This window comes from Trichoplusia ni, assembly GCF_003590095.1.
Source record: "Trichoplusia ni isolate ovarian cell line Hi5 chromosome 22 unlocalized genomic scaffold, tn1 tig00002031_group21, whole genome shotgun sequence".
In the NCBI taxonomy this organism is placed as follows: Eukaryota; Metazoa; Arthropoda; class Insecta; order Lepidoptera; family Noctuidae; genus Trichoplusia; species Trichoplusia ni.
The window spans coordinates 1-21,320 of NW_020799858.1; the positions used below are offsets into that span (position 1 = coordinate 1).

Below are 21,320 nucleotides of genomic sequence, written 5' to 3' on the forward strand. Positions count from 1 at the left end.
ATAATTTAGCTTAACAAAACAGTAATTTTATTACAAATAAAACTTTTTTTAGAAATCTCTCATCTGAGGTTTTGTGACCAGAAAGGAATACAAATTAATAGTTTAAGAAGAAATCTTACATAGTCATCTTTCGCTCATTAATTTCATTCACAATAATATTACATTTACTTAACATTTTATCTTAAACTAGACACAGACAAAATGTAGGGCAAAGCTGAACATCTAAGGTTTAAAAAAAATTTAAATAGGCGCCAAAATTGCTACATAACAATGTACATACGACTTTACACAACAAAGATTGTTCAGTGTATAGTCGCCTTAATATATTTCCACACTAATACAATTTGAATAAAATAGTTTTATTACTTTGAGTAATATTGAGAACAAAGAATTTATTAAAAATAGTTATGTGCAACGGTCAACACTACCGTGAAATAAGTCAAATTACCGCGAAAATAGCTAAAATATAGGTTATTATCGATAATTTTCTTGCTATAATTTATCGATAAATTATACCTACCAATGTTTAGCTTTACCCTGTATAAAAATTAAGCTCTACACTTCACTGGATTTTCAATAAATATAAGTCTTGTGATGATTTTTAATTGGCGTTAAGAGGAAGCCATCTTTAAAATTCAAATATTAAAAAATATAGTGTTATCGCAAAATTCCTGTACCAAAGACAACTGTCATTTTCACAAGCGTCAAAATGTCACGTGACTTCCATTCGTCTTTTCTGTAAAGACGATTCCATCGGCGATAACTTGTTCATAAATGTCAGTTGTCTTTACTTTAGACTTGTAAATAAACAAATTGAGTAAAAAATAATAATTTCAAGTAATGGAGTATTAAGATATTGATCCGAAGACTGTTTAGGAAGAACTTTAAACACATGAAATCTCCGCAACAATTATTTATTTACAATCAAAATCTCTGTCAACGTCAGAATAGACATATTAATTATGCTTTGAGGAACTAGTAAATTCTCTTAGCAAGTACAATTGCCTTAACCATAACACGAGTCTAGAATAAAAACTCCACCGCCCTTGTACCACGCGCTCTTAAAACAGAACTGTTGCCGTTGTGAAAGTGAGGCGCTGCTATGCAGAATGCAATGCGCTATCTTGCTTACACAATGACAACGATCCTAGTTTACGAGTTTGTAGTACAGGTATGGAGGAAATTGTTCGAGGAACATCAATACATTTCCTAATAACGCCAACATTATTCTAGATTATTCTATTCTTCTCACTTCATATCTTGGATAGTTCTGAATAAGCTTTGCTTCTGCGCTCCTTCCTTTTGCGAGCTGCGTAAAATATTTCAATTTATTAACTAGAACTTTGATCTTATACAAATATAAACGTGCACACCCGAATTTAATGCCCTTTCATGCTGGGCTTGACCACAGTTTTTAATTATATAAAGTATAAATAAACCCGTATGTTTTACGCAAATTATAGTACATGCTTGGCCCAATATACCGACTATACTTTAAACCCCGTTTCGTGGAAGGCTGATCAATATCCAAAAACTAGTAATTACTGAAGCATGACCATAGTAAGCTATGTGACTGATTGTTAGTACCTATTAAGGTCATCCAATCACAACAGTGTTTACAAAAAACTAAATTGAGCAGCCTTTCAGAAAAAAACGGGACATAAATGGGAAATAAAAACGACACAACGACAAATGACACTTGTAGCCTCAAATTCAGTGTCAACTACAACCCACATGATAAAAACAATCCAATTAAGTTTTTCTATGAATAGAACTATATTGAACCATATTTTCGCATACCTCTTGCTACTATGCTAATAGTTTTCTAAATAGTAAAATTCCTTATGAGAAGCTGTCATGCAATGTTTGAAAGACAACAGTTTTGCAGACAAAGCGAGTATTTGTCAATATTGAACACCTGAGCTGTTCCCACGATACTCTACTTACTTAATGTCGTATGATTTATACAACACTTGTACAACAATATATAAAATTTATTTTAAAAGAATAATCTTTGGAACTCGCCTTTTTTAAACTGCGTACCTCGAGTTATTGTTAAATTGCTTTTATGAGACCTAGGACCGTGAAATATAGGGTTTTACTTTGATTTAAATTTTGAAAGAGTTTTAAGTAAGAAAGTTGTGTGTGGTATTTATTGATGGCAGATCATCTTGGAAATGACCAATATTACGATTATTACGACATCTGCTATTTGTTGATACAGCTGTTTCGTTTGCTCTTATGAAATTTATGTTTAGGTTTTAAATACCCTTATTAAGGTACCATATTTTATGGGGTTTCCCACAATCAGGATATTATAGGAATCTTTCTTCTGTGACCTTAAACAGGAGAAACATGAAAAATGTATATCCGTGCTAGTATTGCATGCTAACTGAAGGAAAACTAAGTAGGATTTTTTGCATGGAACTCAAAGGGTTTAAGAATCTGCATTATTTTGAACCCAAACAGCAATATTTTAAATTCAATCATTATCTATCCGTAATATTTATTCAAATATACATACTACGTCAAAACAAAGGATGCGATATGTTGGCATCAGGTGTTTTGTTAAGCGCATAACAAAAGCAGTGCTGGTGTAAGCAATAAACAGTCACTGTACTAAACCCACTTCGACAGATTTAATCAAGAAAAACCACTCATGTGTACAAATATTTTAACTTTTGTATGTAAAGTTCGTATTGAACCAAAGACAAATTTATCATTACACCTAAAACAGAGCCATGTTTGTAGAGTCGAGTTGTGCAAAACTAAACACAAATTAAAACAAACTAAATTACGACCGAAGACATAAGAAACTTAATCTTGGTTTCAAAAAAATATGTTATGCCAAAAAATGATACGCATTTTTCTAGGAACAAATAGTAGCACGAGATATCTCCGAATAGAGAATCAATCGACGTATGTGCATCGAGGCTCAAAACAAAAAAGGCCACGTAAGTACATTACGGGAAATTCAATATCCGTTGATAAACATAATAACTTGATAATTATCCGTTTATCAACGCATATTTTAATAAACAAAAACCCAATACCCTTGATACTTATATTGCATTAATTATTATCAACTTTATTCGGAATCCCATTATTGATGATTCAGATAAAAATATAATACAGAGTGTGTGACTTCGTAAACCAAATACCTAGGAAAGAACTGAAGTTATGGAAGAGGACCGATGTTTTGTGCTGTCTAGAACGTATCCACTTCGACAATTTCTATAGTCTTAAGATATAAAGGTACAAATATATTGTGATACAACCTCCTCTTGGCGGAGTAAATATTGACGTTTTGTCGAGACAATATCCTGGTTCAGGCAAACATTGTCTATTGTGAACCAGAATTGAAAACTTCCGCGGGATTTTCTGACAATTTCGATGGAATCGAACCAAATCATTGGAGAAGCACAAATGTGGGAAAAAGGAAGCCAGACCTTGAGCTATATCGTCACATGTAGCTCAAAAATATAACAACCAACTAATCAATGTGATCTTGATAGTCAAAAACACTTTCGAAAATAATACATCTTGATGTCACATGGATACCAGTGTGAAATACATTTATCTCTAATTTTATAAACCTATCTCTCTACATAGAAATCTACAAATTAAATACCCTGCCCACCCAATACCCAACTGTACGGGTAGCTTAGTGGTTGAGGTCAGCACGCCACGAAACCCGAATAGGACAAGCGTGTTTGTAAACCACGAATGCTTGGTCTGAGTTTGGATGTTTTTGTGCATGTGACACAGACAAACATTCAATTTTTATAAACCCCCGCAACACAAGGATCAAATTCCTTAGAGCGGGGGTCATTTATAAGGATGAATCAAGTACTCCACATTTTAAAAAGCCAGTGAAAACAATAGACCAGTAAACCTTGGCTACGCTAAATATGTAGCTTATCGGTTTTAGCTCGGTCAATTGTACATGCAATTAGATACTATCATTGGTACATGTAAAACCATATTGCTTACTGATAAGAGGAAAAACTGATAGGGAACATGCACTGTTTTAATATTTGATTTTATACTTCCATTGATTGAATGTTTGGATTATCACTTGATAAGAATAAATGCCGTTATAAAATAGATAAATATCACTATTTCTATAAATCGGTATGAAATGATATCAATATAAGCAGTGATAAAAATCTAATATAAGTCCGCTGTGAGATTTTCAAATAACTGAACAACTTTTTGCAGAATCAGCACGAAATAAGGAAAACCGGTTTTTATTTAATTCGCAGTATACATGGCTTCAGATGATCAGACATAACACGTTTGGAGATTCGAAAGACAAGGTTGACCTAAAGATGTGTGCCTTCTCTTTATACGAGAAAGCTTATATTGTGCAATATATTATAAAACCACAACGTAAAGAATAATGCAGAAGATATACAGTTTTCGATCTAGTAAAGCAGTCACAGCTACGCTTAGGTTAAGTTCATAAATGTCTCTAAAATGTTTAAACATTTTGCAGACTATATTGGGAAAAAATATCAACGTTTGTTGAGGAGTTTATTGCGTATATTTCTTTTCCCGTAGCAAGAGCACTTAGGAAGCGGTATCTGATGGGCGAATATGTGTAATATTCATTATTTTCTGACCTAAGTGCTACTTATTAGATTAATTTATATAAATGGTTTTTATTTCAAACTGATAATTATTTTCTAAGAATAGGAAAATATACTTAGCATTTTGGATTGTTGGTATGCTAAAATACGTACAAATTATAATTTTAACTCAAAAGAGAAAGACATAAAATAGCTTTTCTGTATAAACAAGTCTGCTTTCGAATGCCTTGATAATTTCATTCGGTTTGCCTGTCATTATGTTATCATCAAAACGACACAACTTCTACAAGGCTTTTGGTACGATGACGTCCATTCTGACGTCCAGACTACTCCAGACTTATGATACAGAAAGTCTAATAAAAGAAGACATAATACAAGATGTGTAGTCTATAATCATAGTCATTATCATTATGACGGTTTGTAGGGACGTCTAAACATGCTTAGATGTTTCCATTACGACGGCAAGACTGCTAGTTGGATTTGAGATAATCAGTCACTCAGATGTGTTATAATGGATTATTAGATATGGATTAACACACAAGGTATTAATTTTTCCATTATGTTCAGAGTCAGTAACTGCGCCGATGTAACTGAGCTATGTAATAGTCAAAAGTTGGCAACACTTTCACATATTTAGCAGGCTTTGTTTTATTACAATAAGATTAGACTTTCTTATTTTGTAACAACCGCCAACGACGAACCGGCGCGGTAGCGGAATTAAGTGTGTTTTGCTGAACCAAAGGGGTATTTACACTATTTTCGGAAAATTTACAATAATTGGGGAAAATCCTTATTTACGATTGTTTTGGTATGTAAGTATGGCTTCTGTCAGTTATTATAGCCCATTTTCTATAGTTTAGATAAATAATATCTCTTCCTTAAACACAAGTTTTATTTTTGTAGAACTCCTTTAGAGCTACAATCGACATGCATATTCTAGAACATAGCTTGTACGTTTTGAGGGCGTGTAGGCGCGTTTATTTCTGTTTAATGGCGGCCAAAACAAGACAACACATCTGCCAAATACGAAAATTATTGTCAAAGACAGCCGCGTTATACAAAAATAATCGTCAATCGTGGAACACAGTACCTACATTGACAAAATAAATAAATACTAACTCTGGAATGTTTTATAAAAACCAAGAAAATACTTTAAAAATATTGGCAAGGTTAACGAAATTAAATTTAATCGTATATCTGTACACCTAGAATCTATTTCTACATACATAAATAAAAAACAAAACACGTAATCATATCAAGTCTGCTAAATAACGTGATAAAATAATTTGGGGACTGTAAAGGCCACGTCACGGTTACTCACAAGCAGACACAAGTCAGACACGCGATTACCGTCAAACTCTCGCTATTACGCCATATTTCGGATGATGACAAACTAAACGCCTACTCTACGTGACTCGAGAAACGTGGTCCACAGATTTGACTGATGTTTTCTTAGTACTATATGATATTTATTATTTACCTAGCTTTAAAGAAAACCTGTAGTATTTGAATTATTTTTAACACAACAATCAATGAGTTGATAAATTACTTGGAATGTGAAAAATTATCCTTATAGTTACCGATGCGGACGGTATCTTTAATATTGTTATAAGGTAAATCCTTAATTAAGGCCATAAAATATATTTTCTGTGCATTTATTTGTCAGAATATTATAGTTATAAAGGTATTACAAGTAAATGTCCATGATATTCTGCCGCTACGCTGGAAACAGCAAATTTTAAATAAGATCTGGCAATGAAAAAGAGCCATTTCATCATTATAAAATTAACATAACGATGTAATAGTCAAAAGAATTTAACAATACCGTTAATTGGCAAGCAATCAAAAAGTCGTTAAAATTACATTTGTAATATTAAAAATAGTTTTGCATACTAATGAGTGAATCGAAACTACTTTACAGTACTTAGATAGCCTACTTTCCGGATATTAAAACATTATTGGATCTACAGTTGCAAATATAAGAATCAATAGGACTTAATTCGATTAAATAATTGTTTAAATAAAGTTACTGAAATCTAGAAAAAAAAACGCTAAAAAATCAATTCAAATTCGTGCATGAGAATGACTTCATTTAATTTAATTATCTATCATTTTTTTTTTCTAATTATGATCACTCGGTAAAAGTCACTATTTAGGTATGTTTATTATTATTAGAATAAACTAGTTCACAGTGATAATACTGTTTAGATGACACTACAAAATTATATCATTCTTGCACAATGCCTATGCCTTCGTCACTGTGTAGCCGTCGATAAAAAAAAACATGTCAGTAGAGAAATTAATTTAAAAAATTATTCAAATTTCGAAATCATTAACGCTACCTAATTTGGACTGTAACTCTGTAGCATTAAGTTGATTATTGTTTGTGGCTTGTCTTTTATAAATATTGTTTTTTTGCCGACTTCGTCAGCTGCGTTCAGTTGCTGTTTTTGGATTGCGCAATTGGCATCATAATGAAAAGAATCATTTAAATGCTAATTAACTTAAACGATTGTACGATTTAGTTAATTGATTTTTTAATTTGCTAAGCTAGCATATTTTGCTAACACATCTGTTTTCTTTAAGTCCCAGTAAAATAACGTTTTCGTGCGCAGTTACAGTAAATGACTTTCGCAAAAACATAAAAACACCCATGAACTTAGAACCAAGAAAAAGCAAGGTTGTGTTATTTCCACATTGGATTCCAACTTAACAAACAAAAAGGTGTGCTTATTAACTATCAATTTCTAAGCTATCTATCCCGTAAACCCAAATCCAAATGTTATAAAAAAAATCAAACATAAAAAAAAAAACAATTATTGACAACATGCAAACATCCAATCATATGATATTAAAACAGACAAACCTTTTGCTACAGTAGTTTCACTTAAATTATGTATTCCATTAATTTCAAGGTCAGATAATAGATAAGACAATTAAATAATGTTATCATTATGATAATACAGCTTTTGTTCATTATTTGATGTAGCAAAAGGTTTCTGCTTCAATACCTACTATATTGAAAAATACTCTCAATAAATATCCTTGCATGTTACAATTTCTAGAACACAGAATTCAGTTTAATACTGAATCTCATAGGCTGTTGTTTAGTATGCTTGCTTGCATTTTTTACATATTGTTGACATAATAAATGTGATACTGAAGATTTTGGTAGTTAGAAATTAAGTAACATAAAGGATATAAAACCTTCACCATAAATAAGAAAAACATTGTAATCTCACCTTAACATAACCCTGAACTGTTCCAACTGTCGTATACTCTCTGATAGTCTTGAAAACGCATTGAACAGAGCCACGATCTCCGTCCTCTGTAACCTCTCATGTGATCTATGTCGCACTGGCAGCTTGCCTTGGTTTGGATCACTTTCCGGACTGTTCCATCTACTTGAGAACAAGATTTTCAATGCAGTCCCCAGGCCCTGGGTCTGCAACTTGCCCCACAACTTGCATTTGTCACATCCAACACAATCCATTATCCTTGAAATGTTACGGAAGTGCTCTCGGAACTCTACTTTAAGTTTAGCCGCCTGACTACCTCCATTAAACATTGATGATTCATTAAAATGATCCGGGAAGGTGTATATCACACTGAGCATGTTATGTATCGCTTCCCTTGTCTCCTCATCCTCTGTAGGATTACCCGTATAATATTCCTCAGTCTCAAAGTAAGGACCCGCTTTAGCTAATGCCCTCATCTCCAACAAGTAAACAAAGTAAAGATTTTTCAACCAGTTGGGACCCTCACCAAATGTCTGAGAGGGATCAAAACGACGTTGGAATTCTTCTAGATTAGGCCCCCACTCTCCATCTGATGTGAAACCTGCACCTTTTTCATACAACAAGTATTTAGAACATAAGTGTATGTTAATACTTGAGTGTAGGCCGGACACAGCTCTATAGAACACTCGTTTCTCCAGACACATGTTGCCTAGGTCTGAAGTCAGCACAAATGGGAAGGACTCATATGGATTGGGTTTAGGCCTGAAGCAATTCTCCTGGTAAATGCTCCTCCATATTCTGTTAGCTGAAGGTCCTTTATAACCTGTGTATCTTTCAGGGTTGAGTAACAAGTCCACATACTCAGCATCCACATCCTTGTCGTCATATCCACAGAAGTTCTCTAGAGCATCGTCATAGGCCTTCCATTTGGCTATTTCATGTTGACTGGCAGCACTTATAGTCATATTTAAGTAACCCAGGTCATGGTCGTGATCTGTATCCGAGTTGCAGTTAGATTGCGCCTCTTTAGAATATTTCGTCGCGGGAGACTCGTCTATATGCTCGTTTTCGTATCCATTTTCATATCCAGGGACACTTTCTTTGGAACAGGTTTTGATATGACAGAACCTCATTGCACATTTGCTATCGTCCGCCCAGAATGGACATTCCTTTTTTAAATTTACTTTATAGAAGCGGAAGTAATCCTTCCTAACTAAACTCTGAAGTCGCGGGTAAATCTTCACATTATTAAAGTAATCGATGGTGTCAACATTGCACGAACAGTCGCCCAATGACCCGTGGAGTTCGTCAAAGCATGCATTGCTGTCGCAAGGCTTTGTTTCATACAGTTCAGTGTCGTAACCGACTGCTTGAACTATCACAAGAGCGAATATTATAAACACTACACAATAATTTTTGTATGCCATTTCGGTAGCGCCTGTCGCCATGGCATGAGTATTATTTATATATTAAGAAGACGACCGAGTTCTGTTACAGCACATTTAAAACTGATACTATTAACTATTCACGAAGTGGTGAAAGTAGAGAGCAATACATCGAAGACGAAAGGTAGGACGTGCTCAAACAAACGCTCGCACTTTTCATGATATCCGACTGAATTGACACTGACAGGTAAATTGACAAATCAATGCACCTTGCGTAATGTCAATGTCAAAAGTTACCATTAGAATTTCGGTCGATTCCACAGGTAAAACATAAAATAATGCTAAATTTAGACGTAGATAATAGAACGTCGCGTTTGAAGAAGATTTTATGACGTGCTCCAATCAGAACCGTTGTTATGACTACTGGGTGATATTCTTGATAGTATTACTTACATCCAAATTGTTTCACGCTATTTAAAATAAATATGAAATCTTCATTTTTTGAGACTTCGAGTCACAAAGGAAATAGAGCTAAATTTTGTTTGGATAGGAAATACCTACTTTTCGTTGTCCTTTCAAGGGATAGTATTTTATTTTACTTAATTATCATTTTACAAGTAATTTTATTGTTCGACCAAATCACAGCACAATAGTGATTTAGAATACTTTTAATTTATCACAGAAAATCAATGGAACTCACATGTTGCCGACTTATAATGAGTTGTATACGTCGTGCAACTGGATGGCTGCGCTTTTGCGTTTTATGCAGAAATCAAAAGAACAGCACTGGGGTCAGCAGTGCGGATGCACGGTGCACAGTTTGCTTTAGTTTATGCCTTCATAGGTTTTGCAGTGAAAGAGAAATTATAATCACGTAGATATTAAGTAGGTTCATCATATACCTAATGAGCTGTGAACCTAATTATAATTTACCACCTATGTAACATTATGGTATGCAATAAAGATTTGACTTGAGCTGTTTACAAATATTAAACCTGTATCATAATAAAGGGCTGCAAAAACCAAGGCGACGTTTTTAGGAAGATACCTATTTACATTGAATGACTTCAGCATCATTCTAGCTTGGTTTCCGATGATGTCACTCGATACGGTTGGCTGGCTAGAGTTGGTCATGTCTGAGGTCGAAGGCTTTTCCCATGACAGTGGTTCTATTGTTTAAATTGTCATTGTTTTACTTAATAACCAGAATACAGAATACATAACTTCTTGAACGAAATCGGATAAGAGTAGCACACGTGTCAGCATCTCCATATCAAATTTCAGCGAATTCGGTCGAACCGTTTGAGCGCAGAGGCAACAAACATACTCACATGAGTGTGATAAATTCATCTGACTCAGGAAATAAATATTTGATTGAAATAAGAAATGACGTTTGAAGTAGAAAATTTATTTATTCCATACAATACAATATAATTCATCCACAAAAGCAGTTTCATAAGAAATGCACAAAAGAGATTCAAAATACAATAAACAGACATTTGCTCCCGATATTATTTACTATTTACACAGGCATGTGAAACGCGTAATAAATCACATATTATTTATATAGAAATGCATAAATATAAACTTTAATATTACTTGTAAAATGGACGTACTTAAACTTTATAACGCCGATTTATGAAAATACTTTTATTTAATATAGTAATAAATTTCTATTGTTTATCAACATTACAAACAGTCGCTTAACTAACTTAACAGTACCTAAAATTTATATTTTAAAATGGTGCAACAAAAGAAAATGAACGTTAACTAATTAATGGTAAGGTACAGCGCGTCTTAGTATCAACACGCATCAACAATACATTGATACTTGGAGATATTGAATAAAATACAACATCGTATCGTCTAATGAGATAACAGGACCCAATAAGTTTACTCTTAGCTTTATTTAAATAATCATCAATCTTCTTGTGGCCACATGGGCCAAAGTCAAGTTATATGTCAGACCGTTAGAATTATTAGAAAGTCAGTGCTCATAAAATTAAAAAAAAACAAAAGTAAACTTTTTCAGGTTGTATTTTAATATTTTTTTGAAAAGGTGGGACTTGCGCTAGACCGAGCTAACCTTAACTTAACTTGTACATAAGTAACTTATGTTTTTGTATCTGTCGTTGATTTTTATTGTTCTTATTCGAATGTTAATTTCGTGATGTCTTCGATTTAGGCATACCTGGAAATTGATAAACATACAATATAAGTATTTGAGAATGCAAAGCAGAAATAAAGTACATGAATAAAACTTCTTTAAGAACACTGGTACCATAGAAAGTAAAACACAACAAATTAAAGGTACAACACTAAATTAATACGACTTAAGTAAATCTTTACCCCTTTGCCAGCCGAAATTAGTAAACAAAAACAAATAATTACAACAAAACATAGGACTTTTATATCCTGTATATTACTACAACTGAGCATGTAACAACAGCACATACATACAGCTTTGAGATTTCCCCCCGAAACAAATTTACAAACAACAACAGTAAACCATGAAACATGCATATTAGTATTTTTATTTACAAAACAGTGACTTACCTAAGATTGTGCATGCTTTGTCTATGGATCCAAAAAAAACTTAATTTTAATTGTGCAACATATGTGAAGCAATAATATAGCTATTACAATAGGTGTTAATAAAACAACAATGATTATTACACACATTCTTTATTGATTACAAATTTCTATCAAATCAATGAGTGCAAGGCACATCTCTTTCGTCTTATCATTCCGTAATCCTTTGTCCACATTCATGAAATCTAATGCGCCCACCATAAAGGTTCATAGTTATTATTTGGCACATACATCAAAGTATCAACTAACACGTTAGTGTAAGTAGATCAATAAATATCTAATAAAATAACTGTAAAATCCAAATTGGATATTAATTAAAATTTTATTTTTATCAATAGACCTAAACACCTAAAATCTTTAAACAAGTTAGTTATGAAAATACAATATCACAATAGCAAGATTCTAAATGGTCATAAATATAAAAATAAATGGAGATTCCTTATATCAAAGCGTTTAAATAGAGTTAAATATTATTTGGAGTTCACATCTAAGTGAATGGAATATTTTAATGATTAACCATTTTTTTATTATTTATTATTCAATACCATTAATAAGGGCCATAACCTTAAAAAAAGAAGCATTTAATTAGACAATTCTAAATTATTTTAGTACCATTTACATTGAGAATATTACAGTGTCTGTACAAAATTAATAATCAATTGGCATATTTTTGCTTTGTAATCTTTAGATCTTGTGAAAAGGAGTAAATATTAAGTAAATTCTAAATTTTAACACCAATATTACTGTATTTATAAGACTCAGATCAATTATTTTATCTGTTTAAACAATTACATACATACAATTAAAATTTTCTACTATTTGAGCAGATAGTTTTACGACTTTCGAGTATTTAACTGAATATATGACCATTTATTTGTGAGAAAAATATATTTTTGTGTTAAGGCTTTGTGTTAATAGCGCACAACATTGTTAGTGAAGCATATTTTAAACAAGCATCCTTATTATATTCATTTACATAATATTATTATTTGTCAAAATTACGCAAGACCTGGTGAATATAAGCTTTCTCACTTGCACCTACAGATTGAAATTGATACTAGATTGAATATCAGTGTAAAAGCAATATTTTAGTGCGGCAAGTAATCTTCAATAATTAAAAAAGATACTCAAGTTGATGTTGTTAGCTTATAACGTTTAAGTCCATTTAATTTAGATTTTTAAATTTAAAAAATATAGTACAGTGTTTAGCATACTTTGTTTTTGTGTAAAGTAATTTGCGTAATTTTGACAAATTCGCTTGCTAAGCCTTATAATGAATACCACTTGATTACATCAAGTAATATATGGCAAGAACAATTTATAAGATACCTTTTGGACACAACAGTATATTCAAGTGAAATTCAAAAGGCGTTTTTATGCTACTTGTAACGCAAATCAATGAATTAAAAACTAAAATAGATATAAAAATGCATTTCTATGCATATTGTACAAAAAGAGATTCGTTCGATTAAATGTCGATTATAAAGAGATTATATCGATTACTTGATCGATATTAAATAGATTCGAAGCGATGTATGCACGCCAAAAGTAGCATTTGTGCTCGATGTCATTGTGTCCCAAAAATAATATTGATTAGCCATGCAGTGTACAGTCCGCACACAAATTAGTTAACAAGTAAAAAAGAACCAAAAAAAATTGTGTTCATAGGTACCAGTTTTAATGTACAAAATATTAGTAGCGAGACCTTCTGTCCATATTTCTTATGGAATTGGCGAGACACAGCGCAAACAGAGCTCCGACCACCTGGAACACACAAAAACATAGATTTAGCGGCAAAGATAAAAAGGTCGGGTGAGTATTCTTTTTCTTAAAAAAAATACTGCATGCATTAAGGAATGAAATCCGTGTGTCGCGAGGGGTTTCACAAACATTGCATCACATGTACAAAGTTACCCAGACTCAGGAAAAGCATTAAATGTGACCAACGACAACTCGCGCTTCTTGGGTTTGGGATGGTGACGGCTGAATTCTGAATTATAATTTGGCTGGGGACTGAGTTGTGAGAGGTTTTTAGAAAAGTCATCTTTCATACATTTTATAAATTACAGATATTTGACACAGAATGCGGCAAAAGTTTGACTGCCCTAAAATCAGCGTAAAACATAGCAGATCAAATTGATACACACCTCAATACAGGCGATACCGATAGCAACTCCAGCGATGGGCTTGTTCCACTTCTCGTAGAGCTCAGCGATGGCGCTGGAGCAGCCCTTGTTGGCGACGTCGATGGTGCAGCGGCCTCCGATGACGTTTCCGAAGGTGCTTGTGGTCGTGCAGCAGGAGTCAGGCAGGGCGATGGCGGTGTAGTCCTGGGGACCGTTCTTACCGCAGCAGGCGAACTGAAAACATTGAAGTAGTATTTTAATATTGTTTTTATTATTTTTCTTTAGAGGGCTTCATTGTACTTGAATAAAAACTGCTTTTGTTAGTATATCAGGTGCTTCAACTTGATTTACATGAAGCGATACTATTCTAAAATTTATCGATCCAATATAGCTTGTTTTATCTTCAACCAAAAGAAGTCAAGAGTTTACCGACAGGAATTGGCATTTGTTGACGTTTTAACTATCCCTAGTATAGTTCCTATTTTGTTGTTTGATAAGTTCTAATAACATATCAGCAACTCATTGTTCTTTATTATTTGAACTGACTTCCATTGCAGACCTTATGTTAATTTATATAAGTTTCATATCCTTTTAAAGGAAGATGGCGTTCTCACCTGTTGTTGGAGGTTGTTGATGACAGCGTCGGTGGCCTTGTCGACATCAGCACTGGATCTCTTGTCGAAGAGAGAGTTGACAGACCGTACGAGCCCGTCCCTGATGGTGTCTCCGTATGCGAACAGGAGAACAGCGATCACCACTTGTACGATGATAATCACCAACAGGAAGATGGCGTACTGGAACATAACAGTTACATATAATAATGATAATCATTTTTATTAGAACTAAAACACAAATTACAATAAAATTAATATGATAATGACTGCGTTAGTTATAATCTGTGTCGTAGTCATTAACGCCCAGTGTTGCATGTGTATGCAACCCTGCTCCAGCGTTGAGAGAGTATTATAACTTGCTAAAAATATTAACGAGAGAAAATTAAAACAAGACATTAAAACAAAGAAGATAGATAATAAAAATAGGCAGACGAGTGTGGTGTGCTGTTGTATCCTTACTAATATTATAAATGCTAAGATCGCTAAGGGGATGTATTTCCATGGAAACGGGGACCACCGAACGCTGTAAACTGAAGTCCACACAGACAGAGTCGCAGGAAACAACTAGTATAATATAGGTTGATAAATTTATAGTGATATAAAGAATTATGTACTTTATATGTTTCATAGCCATTTGCAATATATTATTTTATGAATATTGGAAACGACTTAACGCTCGTGCATTGTGGGATTAAACATTTGCGCTACGTATTAATTTAATTTCTGGAGAACTGCTAAGTATGTATGGTGATCGTTTGGTCTTAATCAAAAGGGCGTCTTAGAGCGATTTAGTAAAGATAAGAGGAAATGAAAACTGGTACATTTTGTTCAAATTTCCTATAGATTTATTTAACTTGACTGATCTGATCAAAGTAGTGTTTTAATGATATCTTGAATGATAACTTAAGTCAAACAATATTTTTTTGTATTACGGTATAAGACGAATTTTGTAAGTTACAGTGAACACAACGGATGTCCATCGTTTACATTCCACGGCTTTTTACAAAGAACAGCGTTCCAACCTTGCAATGACACTGCGGCGAATTGTTTCATAACATTGTTTGTAAATTAAAAGGGAAATATTTTGTGCGTTTGCCGTTTTGATTGCTTTCAATATAATTTCTCATACATTTATCAGAAAAATTGTATAATGTAAAAGTTTAGTATAAAAAAATCTCTACCACTTGAAAATGTCCCCGTTTTATTTTTCTCATTCTATTCCATTTAATTTCTTCTGAAGTTTATTTTACTTTTGTCCTCATGGTCTTAAAGATATATTCCATTTAAAAGTACATTTTTTCCAGTATCTCCAATGATAAACAAATAGAGCTGTGATTATGACATGTTTAGCATCGTTAATGTCAAAATGTCAGCTGAGACCACAAATTATTCAGTCTTCTTGTAAAATTACACAAATATTGTCGATACACGACGTGTGAAATATCATACCTACTTGATGCACGAATAGAATAGATCTTAACGATATCAGTGCTGAAAATCTGATAATATTTGATATTATTATAGATATTTTAATAGTATTTTAGGCGATCGAAACTCGATATTTTTAATTGAAACTATAAAATTTTAAGCGCTACAATAAGATAATATACAAATGAATCCTCTAATCATAGTTAGCTTGTTACTTATGCGGGGGAATTCTCAAGGATACTCCTCGGTGGAGAGCCTTCCCAGCGTCAGACTAACTGATTTCAGAGATAGTCTTCCAAAAATGTATCTTCTAGCTTTTGTGTGGTTTAGAAAGAAGTCTGTTTAAACACATACCGTGACAACCATGCAGTGACTTTCCCGAATCGCTCCGCAACACCCGAAGAATGCTATCACGAACATAATGGCTCCGATTATGATGAACACCCATGGTGCGACCGTCAAGTGTGTCTTGAGCTCATCTTTCACAACCGTCCAGTTGAGCTGGAACGCGACTCCGATGCCTATCACGGCTAGACCGAGGAGCTGTAACAAAGGAAAATATCATTAGTTTTGACGTCCGAAGATTATTAGAAAAAATGCAGTTTGTGTAATGGAACTGAAATGGCCAATGCAATTTTGAACTCGGTTTCTCAAAATTTAACTAACAACCAATCACAGTGGTTGATAAATGATTCATCAAATCTATGAGCCTTAGGTGATTTAAAGAAATATTGAATAAAAAAATATTGGCTTATTAGCTTATGCCTATCTTTTATTGGCTTAAAAGATAGGCACTACATAATAATCAATCAATATGTCACATAATATGATCGTTCATTTTGCAAGATGAATTGTCATTGAGGTAAAATAATCCAAGGATTTGTAAAGCTTCCGCAATTTAACTTATATAAGGTCCTAAAATAAACGAACTCAAAGATTAAGCACCTTAGCACCTGCTAAGTAAATTGGTTTAAAAGTAATTTAATAGTTGTGCAATAGCCCACAATACGGCGTATCTCGTTTCTCTTCATCATCTACAATATTATTACTTTCGGACGGGGTTACAGGTACTCTGATCCCTACAGAAACGTTTATTGTTTTAAATAATACCGAATAACTCTTTGGCTGTTTTTAATTTTCTTGTAGCCATGAAGAAACAATTAATATAAAAGCATATAGAGGTGGGTAATATATTTTAGTATTCTGCCGTTTCTCGGTCGGTGACTCAATAGCATTGGTCATACGATATCGGCTCGCTTAATCTATTGGGTCACGGTCATGTAATTCAATGGTACTACCGAAAATGTCTTCGCCATTTTAATTGCTCTCTATAGAGGTTAACGATAGCCCGGATAAGGTTTTAAGGTCATCGGAAGGTAAATGACTACGTAAGGTGATAGAAATTATCAAAATTATGCTAAGGTAGTTTGAGTGAATAATAAGCACAGCTGTACAAATCATATACGAATAAAAATTGTATTAACAGTCATGGTTTCACAATAAAACTTCCAGAACCACTTTTAACAAAACTATTTATTTCGTCGTTACATCATTTTCGTAACGATCAAAGGTTTTCTTTCTGGGTTACATCGACTTTTATTCTTGGTGTTCTCTTTCATCAAAGTACTTAATATAATGTACTTCAAACATTCGTAACCGACAAGGACTCATCTTCGAACAAAGGCCTCATTTAAACCTCAATGTCTTGTGCCACTTTCTTTTAACCACATTAACTACTGTTCTTAAAACTTTCTGCTATTTCTATCTTTTTTTCAAGTCTGCAAGCCTTTTAAAAATATCTTTGATAGTTTCGAAATGTTATACGGAATCTCCAACATTCAAAATTCTATCCTAATTATGAGAATTCAGTAACAAAACCTCTTAGTATCTTACTGAAAACATGATGGAAATAGGTAATTGACTCGTGCCCAGAAATAACTCCGAGCGGTTGACCACGTGGGATTTCGGCATCACCATTTTATTTTCGTGGTATGAAAACAAGAGAATTAAAGATGCTTTAAATACGTCTTATCTTAGAGAGGTCAGAACAGATGGTTGGAGTCAGAGGTTTTATAATCGTACTCATAAACATGCATATTGACAGATGAGATACAAAAGCGTTTATTATAAGAAAAATCGTTTATTTTGCTTATGTATAATATGGATTGAGGAATGTATTGGTGTTTAGTAATCTAGGTAGTATTTTGCGATACTCTAGTAAACTTTAACAGCCTATTTTGTTTTGTGTAGGATCATGGTAGTTCTGTGTCACAAATAGGTAGGCGAAGCGATTTTTTTTATTTGAAGCATATTGTTTTTTAGTGGCAATGGAATTGGGATTATACTGTAATTACTGTAAATCACGGAAACTTTTAGTTTAAATTGTTCAAAAGTTAACAGACACTTTTATAGCCACATAGATAAAAAGATTTTTATGTTGTGATGTGTCATTAAATCCATTTATTGATGTTCATACACAGCAACGTCTGTTTCTTAAGTCTTATTCACACACATAAGAATAAGCATGTTATCATATTTCCTGCGAAATTTGTCACAGCGTCAATCTGGCACGTGGTAATTTATCATTTCTTTATATCCTTCGTGAGTAGTTATCATTAACATAATGTATATGGTAGGTATATTCACATAAAAGATGAAACTAGCCACTTAAATATCGCAAGACAAACGGAAGGTAATTTGAAGATCCCACGCTAGTATCAATTGTTTTAATATACACGTGAGAATGAGTGAACGACACTGGTAAGTTTATAAAATAAACGAATTACAAAAACAGTGTTTTAAGTCAACTTTTTATATTGAAGATAGAAATTTTACTTGCTATGATATTATGTGCCGTGTTTATTTCTTGACACCTACATAAATTGCATTAAAAAGTAAAGTAAATTTCAGTACCTATATTAACTCTATTTGAAAAATAAAACATATTTTTTAATACAATTACCCACTTTTATCACAAAATTCGCATCAGGTGCATGTTTTTAATTAGTACTTGAGTCATACAATTCATGTCGAACAAACATTCGTGGCCAATTAAATAGTGACGTCACTTGGCGTGACTGTTCCACTGGTATTAATGACCTAATTAACGCATCTAACTATTGTCCCCTGAACCCGTACATCAAAGCAGCTGCGGAGTTATTTCCTACACCGTGACGTCACGCGACCCCTTTCGTCGTATCTCGCGCGTCGAAACGAATCAGAAACGTGATTGGAAGTTGGAACTATTTCCGAACTAATAAGTCATGTACTCTATTGATATATGTATAACTATGCTGTATGGAGATAACCAAGTGCCTTGATAGTTACTCTCGATTTACTTTTAATGTTGTTTCAGATATATGACAAGGTTTACGGGGTAATCGCAGAAAATGGTGTTATAAGCTGCAATTAAGTGGATATAGACATCCTCATTATTTTGATGGACTATATTAAGAACATTTAACGATACTCGGAAAGACATTAATAATTAAATTTTCAATATTCTGACTGTAAATCGAAAACTGATCGATTTTTGAACCTATAATTACATACGGTTTAACATGAAAACTGGTTAGAACGCTAATGAATGTCGTCGCCTATCAAATTTCCAATTTGCGTCTCATATTTGAGATCGCGACATGATAGGTTAGACAGATTCAGTTATTTTTAGATCGAAACCTGGATTTCACTTGGTGTACAGTTTGTTTACGTCTATGATATTAGTTTGAGAGTTAACCCAAACATTCCTGTTTATTAGGTGATTTGGAAAATGATTATGTGTTATTAATAAATGGTTGAAAGCACAAACATTGGGGTCATACCAAGGAACAGTAAATGTCTATTAGTAAGTTAGTAGCACTCCTTATTCCCAAATTATCTTTTTCACAAAAAAAAAAAAGATTTGAAGTAGTGACAAATATATGATATACGTCAGAACATGTTGAGAATACATACGATTATAGGTACTAAGAGAGAGAACTGGCACAAGATTCAACAGCCAAAACACTCATTACTTAAAGCTCGAGCGGGCTTCTTGATGTGAAAGCAAGAGACCCCTATGCGTAGCATATAACGATGTCTCGCTTCGACAATGGCAACAACATTCCTTTGAAAGTTCCATGAGAGTTCATAGTACCAGCACTTGTCTTAGTCCGCAAACTTTAATTGGATCTACGACTGCAAATTGACAAGTTGCGAAACTCTACGCCAGACACATGACGTGCAATTTGTGTTATCTAACTCTCTTAACGTCGCCTGTTAGAAACAGATAAGGCAGAAGTGAAAGTCTGTTTACTATAACTGAAATGTTGACCTAGCTCCGTTACGTTGTTACATGAGCATTCATATGATTTATTAATGGGTTGGCTTATCTGCTTTGATTGTCTATTTTATTAATGGTAATGACATGTTGTTTTTAGAAATTAGGAGCTTGTGCAGATGGGGAAGTGAAACCGCAGATTACGTTACGTAGATCTTTATCTATCTTCTACAAAAGCTAGTTAGTATTAGGCCCACAAATAATAAAGTTACCACTTCAAAAGTTCGATCATCTAAACTACCTTCAATTTGATTATTAAAATTAACTCAGATGGGGTTTTTACAACATCAGAGGGAAACGACACGTCCATAAATTTGGATTAGAAAAAAAACTTATTCCAATATTCACACAGGGCGACATTCGTTGGTCCTGTGAATGGTACTGCCAGTCTAAGGGCAAGTGACAGATGTTAAATGCAATACAACAAAAACAACAAGTACAATAACATGTGTTTCATCCACATGTCATTGTCTTCACAAAAGGTTATGGAAACTCGTCCAAGAATACATATTTACAAAACATTACCAATAGTCGGATTCGTTTGCGGATATTTCAAATATTTCAGAAAGATAAATATCGATGGTATTCCTCCTTTCTGTAATAACCGTGGCCTTATAATAGTTACTTGTCAATATTATCATTGTTTTATAATCTACAAATGTCTTGTTTTCATTTGTTTTTCTTGTGTAGCTATTGTTTATATTTATAGATTAGTCGTTACGTAAAAGAATTTCAAATTTCTGTTCTTTATACGAAAGTTTGTGGGTGTTTGAAATAATTAAGAATCCTCTATTTTATTTTGCATTTTATATGATTTTTCTTTGGTAAGATTTGAGTTAAAAGTGAACACGGCTGGGGAAAAGTTATTTGTGTTTAAGATTACAGTTTCATATCCTTTCTTTTCAATTATTTTTTAGTTGTTTCAGCTTTTGGAAAGCTATGAGCATTTTTTGTTCCTTCGAAAATGCGGTTCAATTATATTCTTCGTATTTGATGCTGAGAAGCAAATAACCCACTTGGACTGAA

General features: G+C 33.3%; 2 protein-coding genes across 3 annotated transcripts; both read right to left on the reverse strand.

The window, feature by feature from the left end:
- Positions 1 to 64: 64 nt before the first annotated feature.
- On the reverse strand, positions 65 to 9,474 carry LOC113506670 (ero1-like protein). Its single transcript, XM_026889501.1, has 2 exons — positions 7,835 to 9,474; positions 65 to 1,309 (listed from the first exon to the last, which is right to left on the reverse strand). The coding sequence occupies exons 1-2, from the start codon at positions 9,277 to 9,279 to the stop codon at positions 1,249 to 1,251; spliced, it is 1,506 nt and encodes a 501-aa protein (XP_026745302.1). The 5' UTR covers positions 9,280 to 9,474; the 3' UTR covers positions 65 to 1,248.
- A 1,129-nt stretch (positions 9,475 to 10,603) lies between these two features.
- Positions 10,604 to 16,519, reverse strand: LOC113506671 (CD63 antigen-like; the record flags this gene model as incomplete). 2 transcript variants are annotated; one of them, XM_026889504.1, is given in 5 exon segments in its annotated part: positions 10,604 to 11,407; positions 13,514 to 13,572; positions 13,956 to 14,168; positions 14,549 to 14,728; positions 16,331 to 16,519. In XM_026889504.1, coding segments are annotated over 5 exon segments (651 nt in total), but the record flags the coding sequence as incomplete, so codon positions are not given.
- Positions 16,520 to 21,320: the final 4,801 nt, after the last annotated feature.

Excerpts from the sequence above, each read along its gene's own strand:
- LOC113506670 (XM_026889501.1), bottom strand. The coding sequence starts at position 9,279 with ATGGCGACAGGCGCTACCGAAATGGCATACAAAAATTATTGTGTAGTG. Across the intron at positions 1,310-7,834 it reads CAGTTCAGGGTTATGTTAAG|CTCGCAAAAGGAAGGAGCGC; the intron begins GTGAGATTACAA and ends TATTTTACGCAG.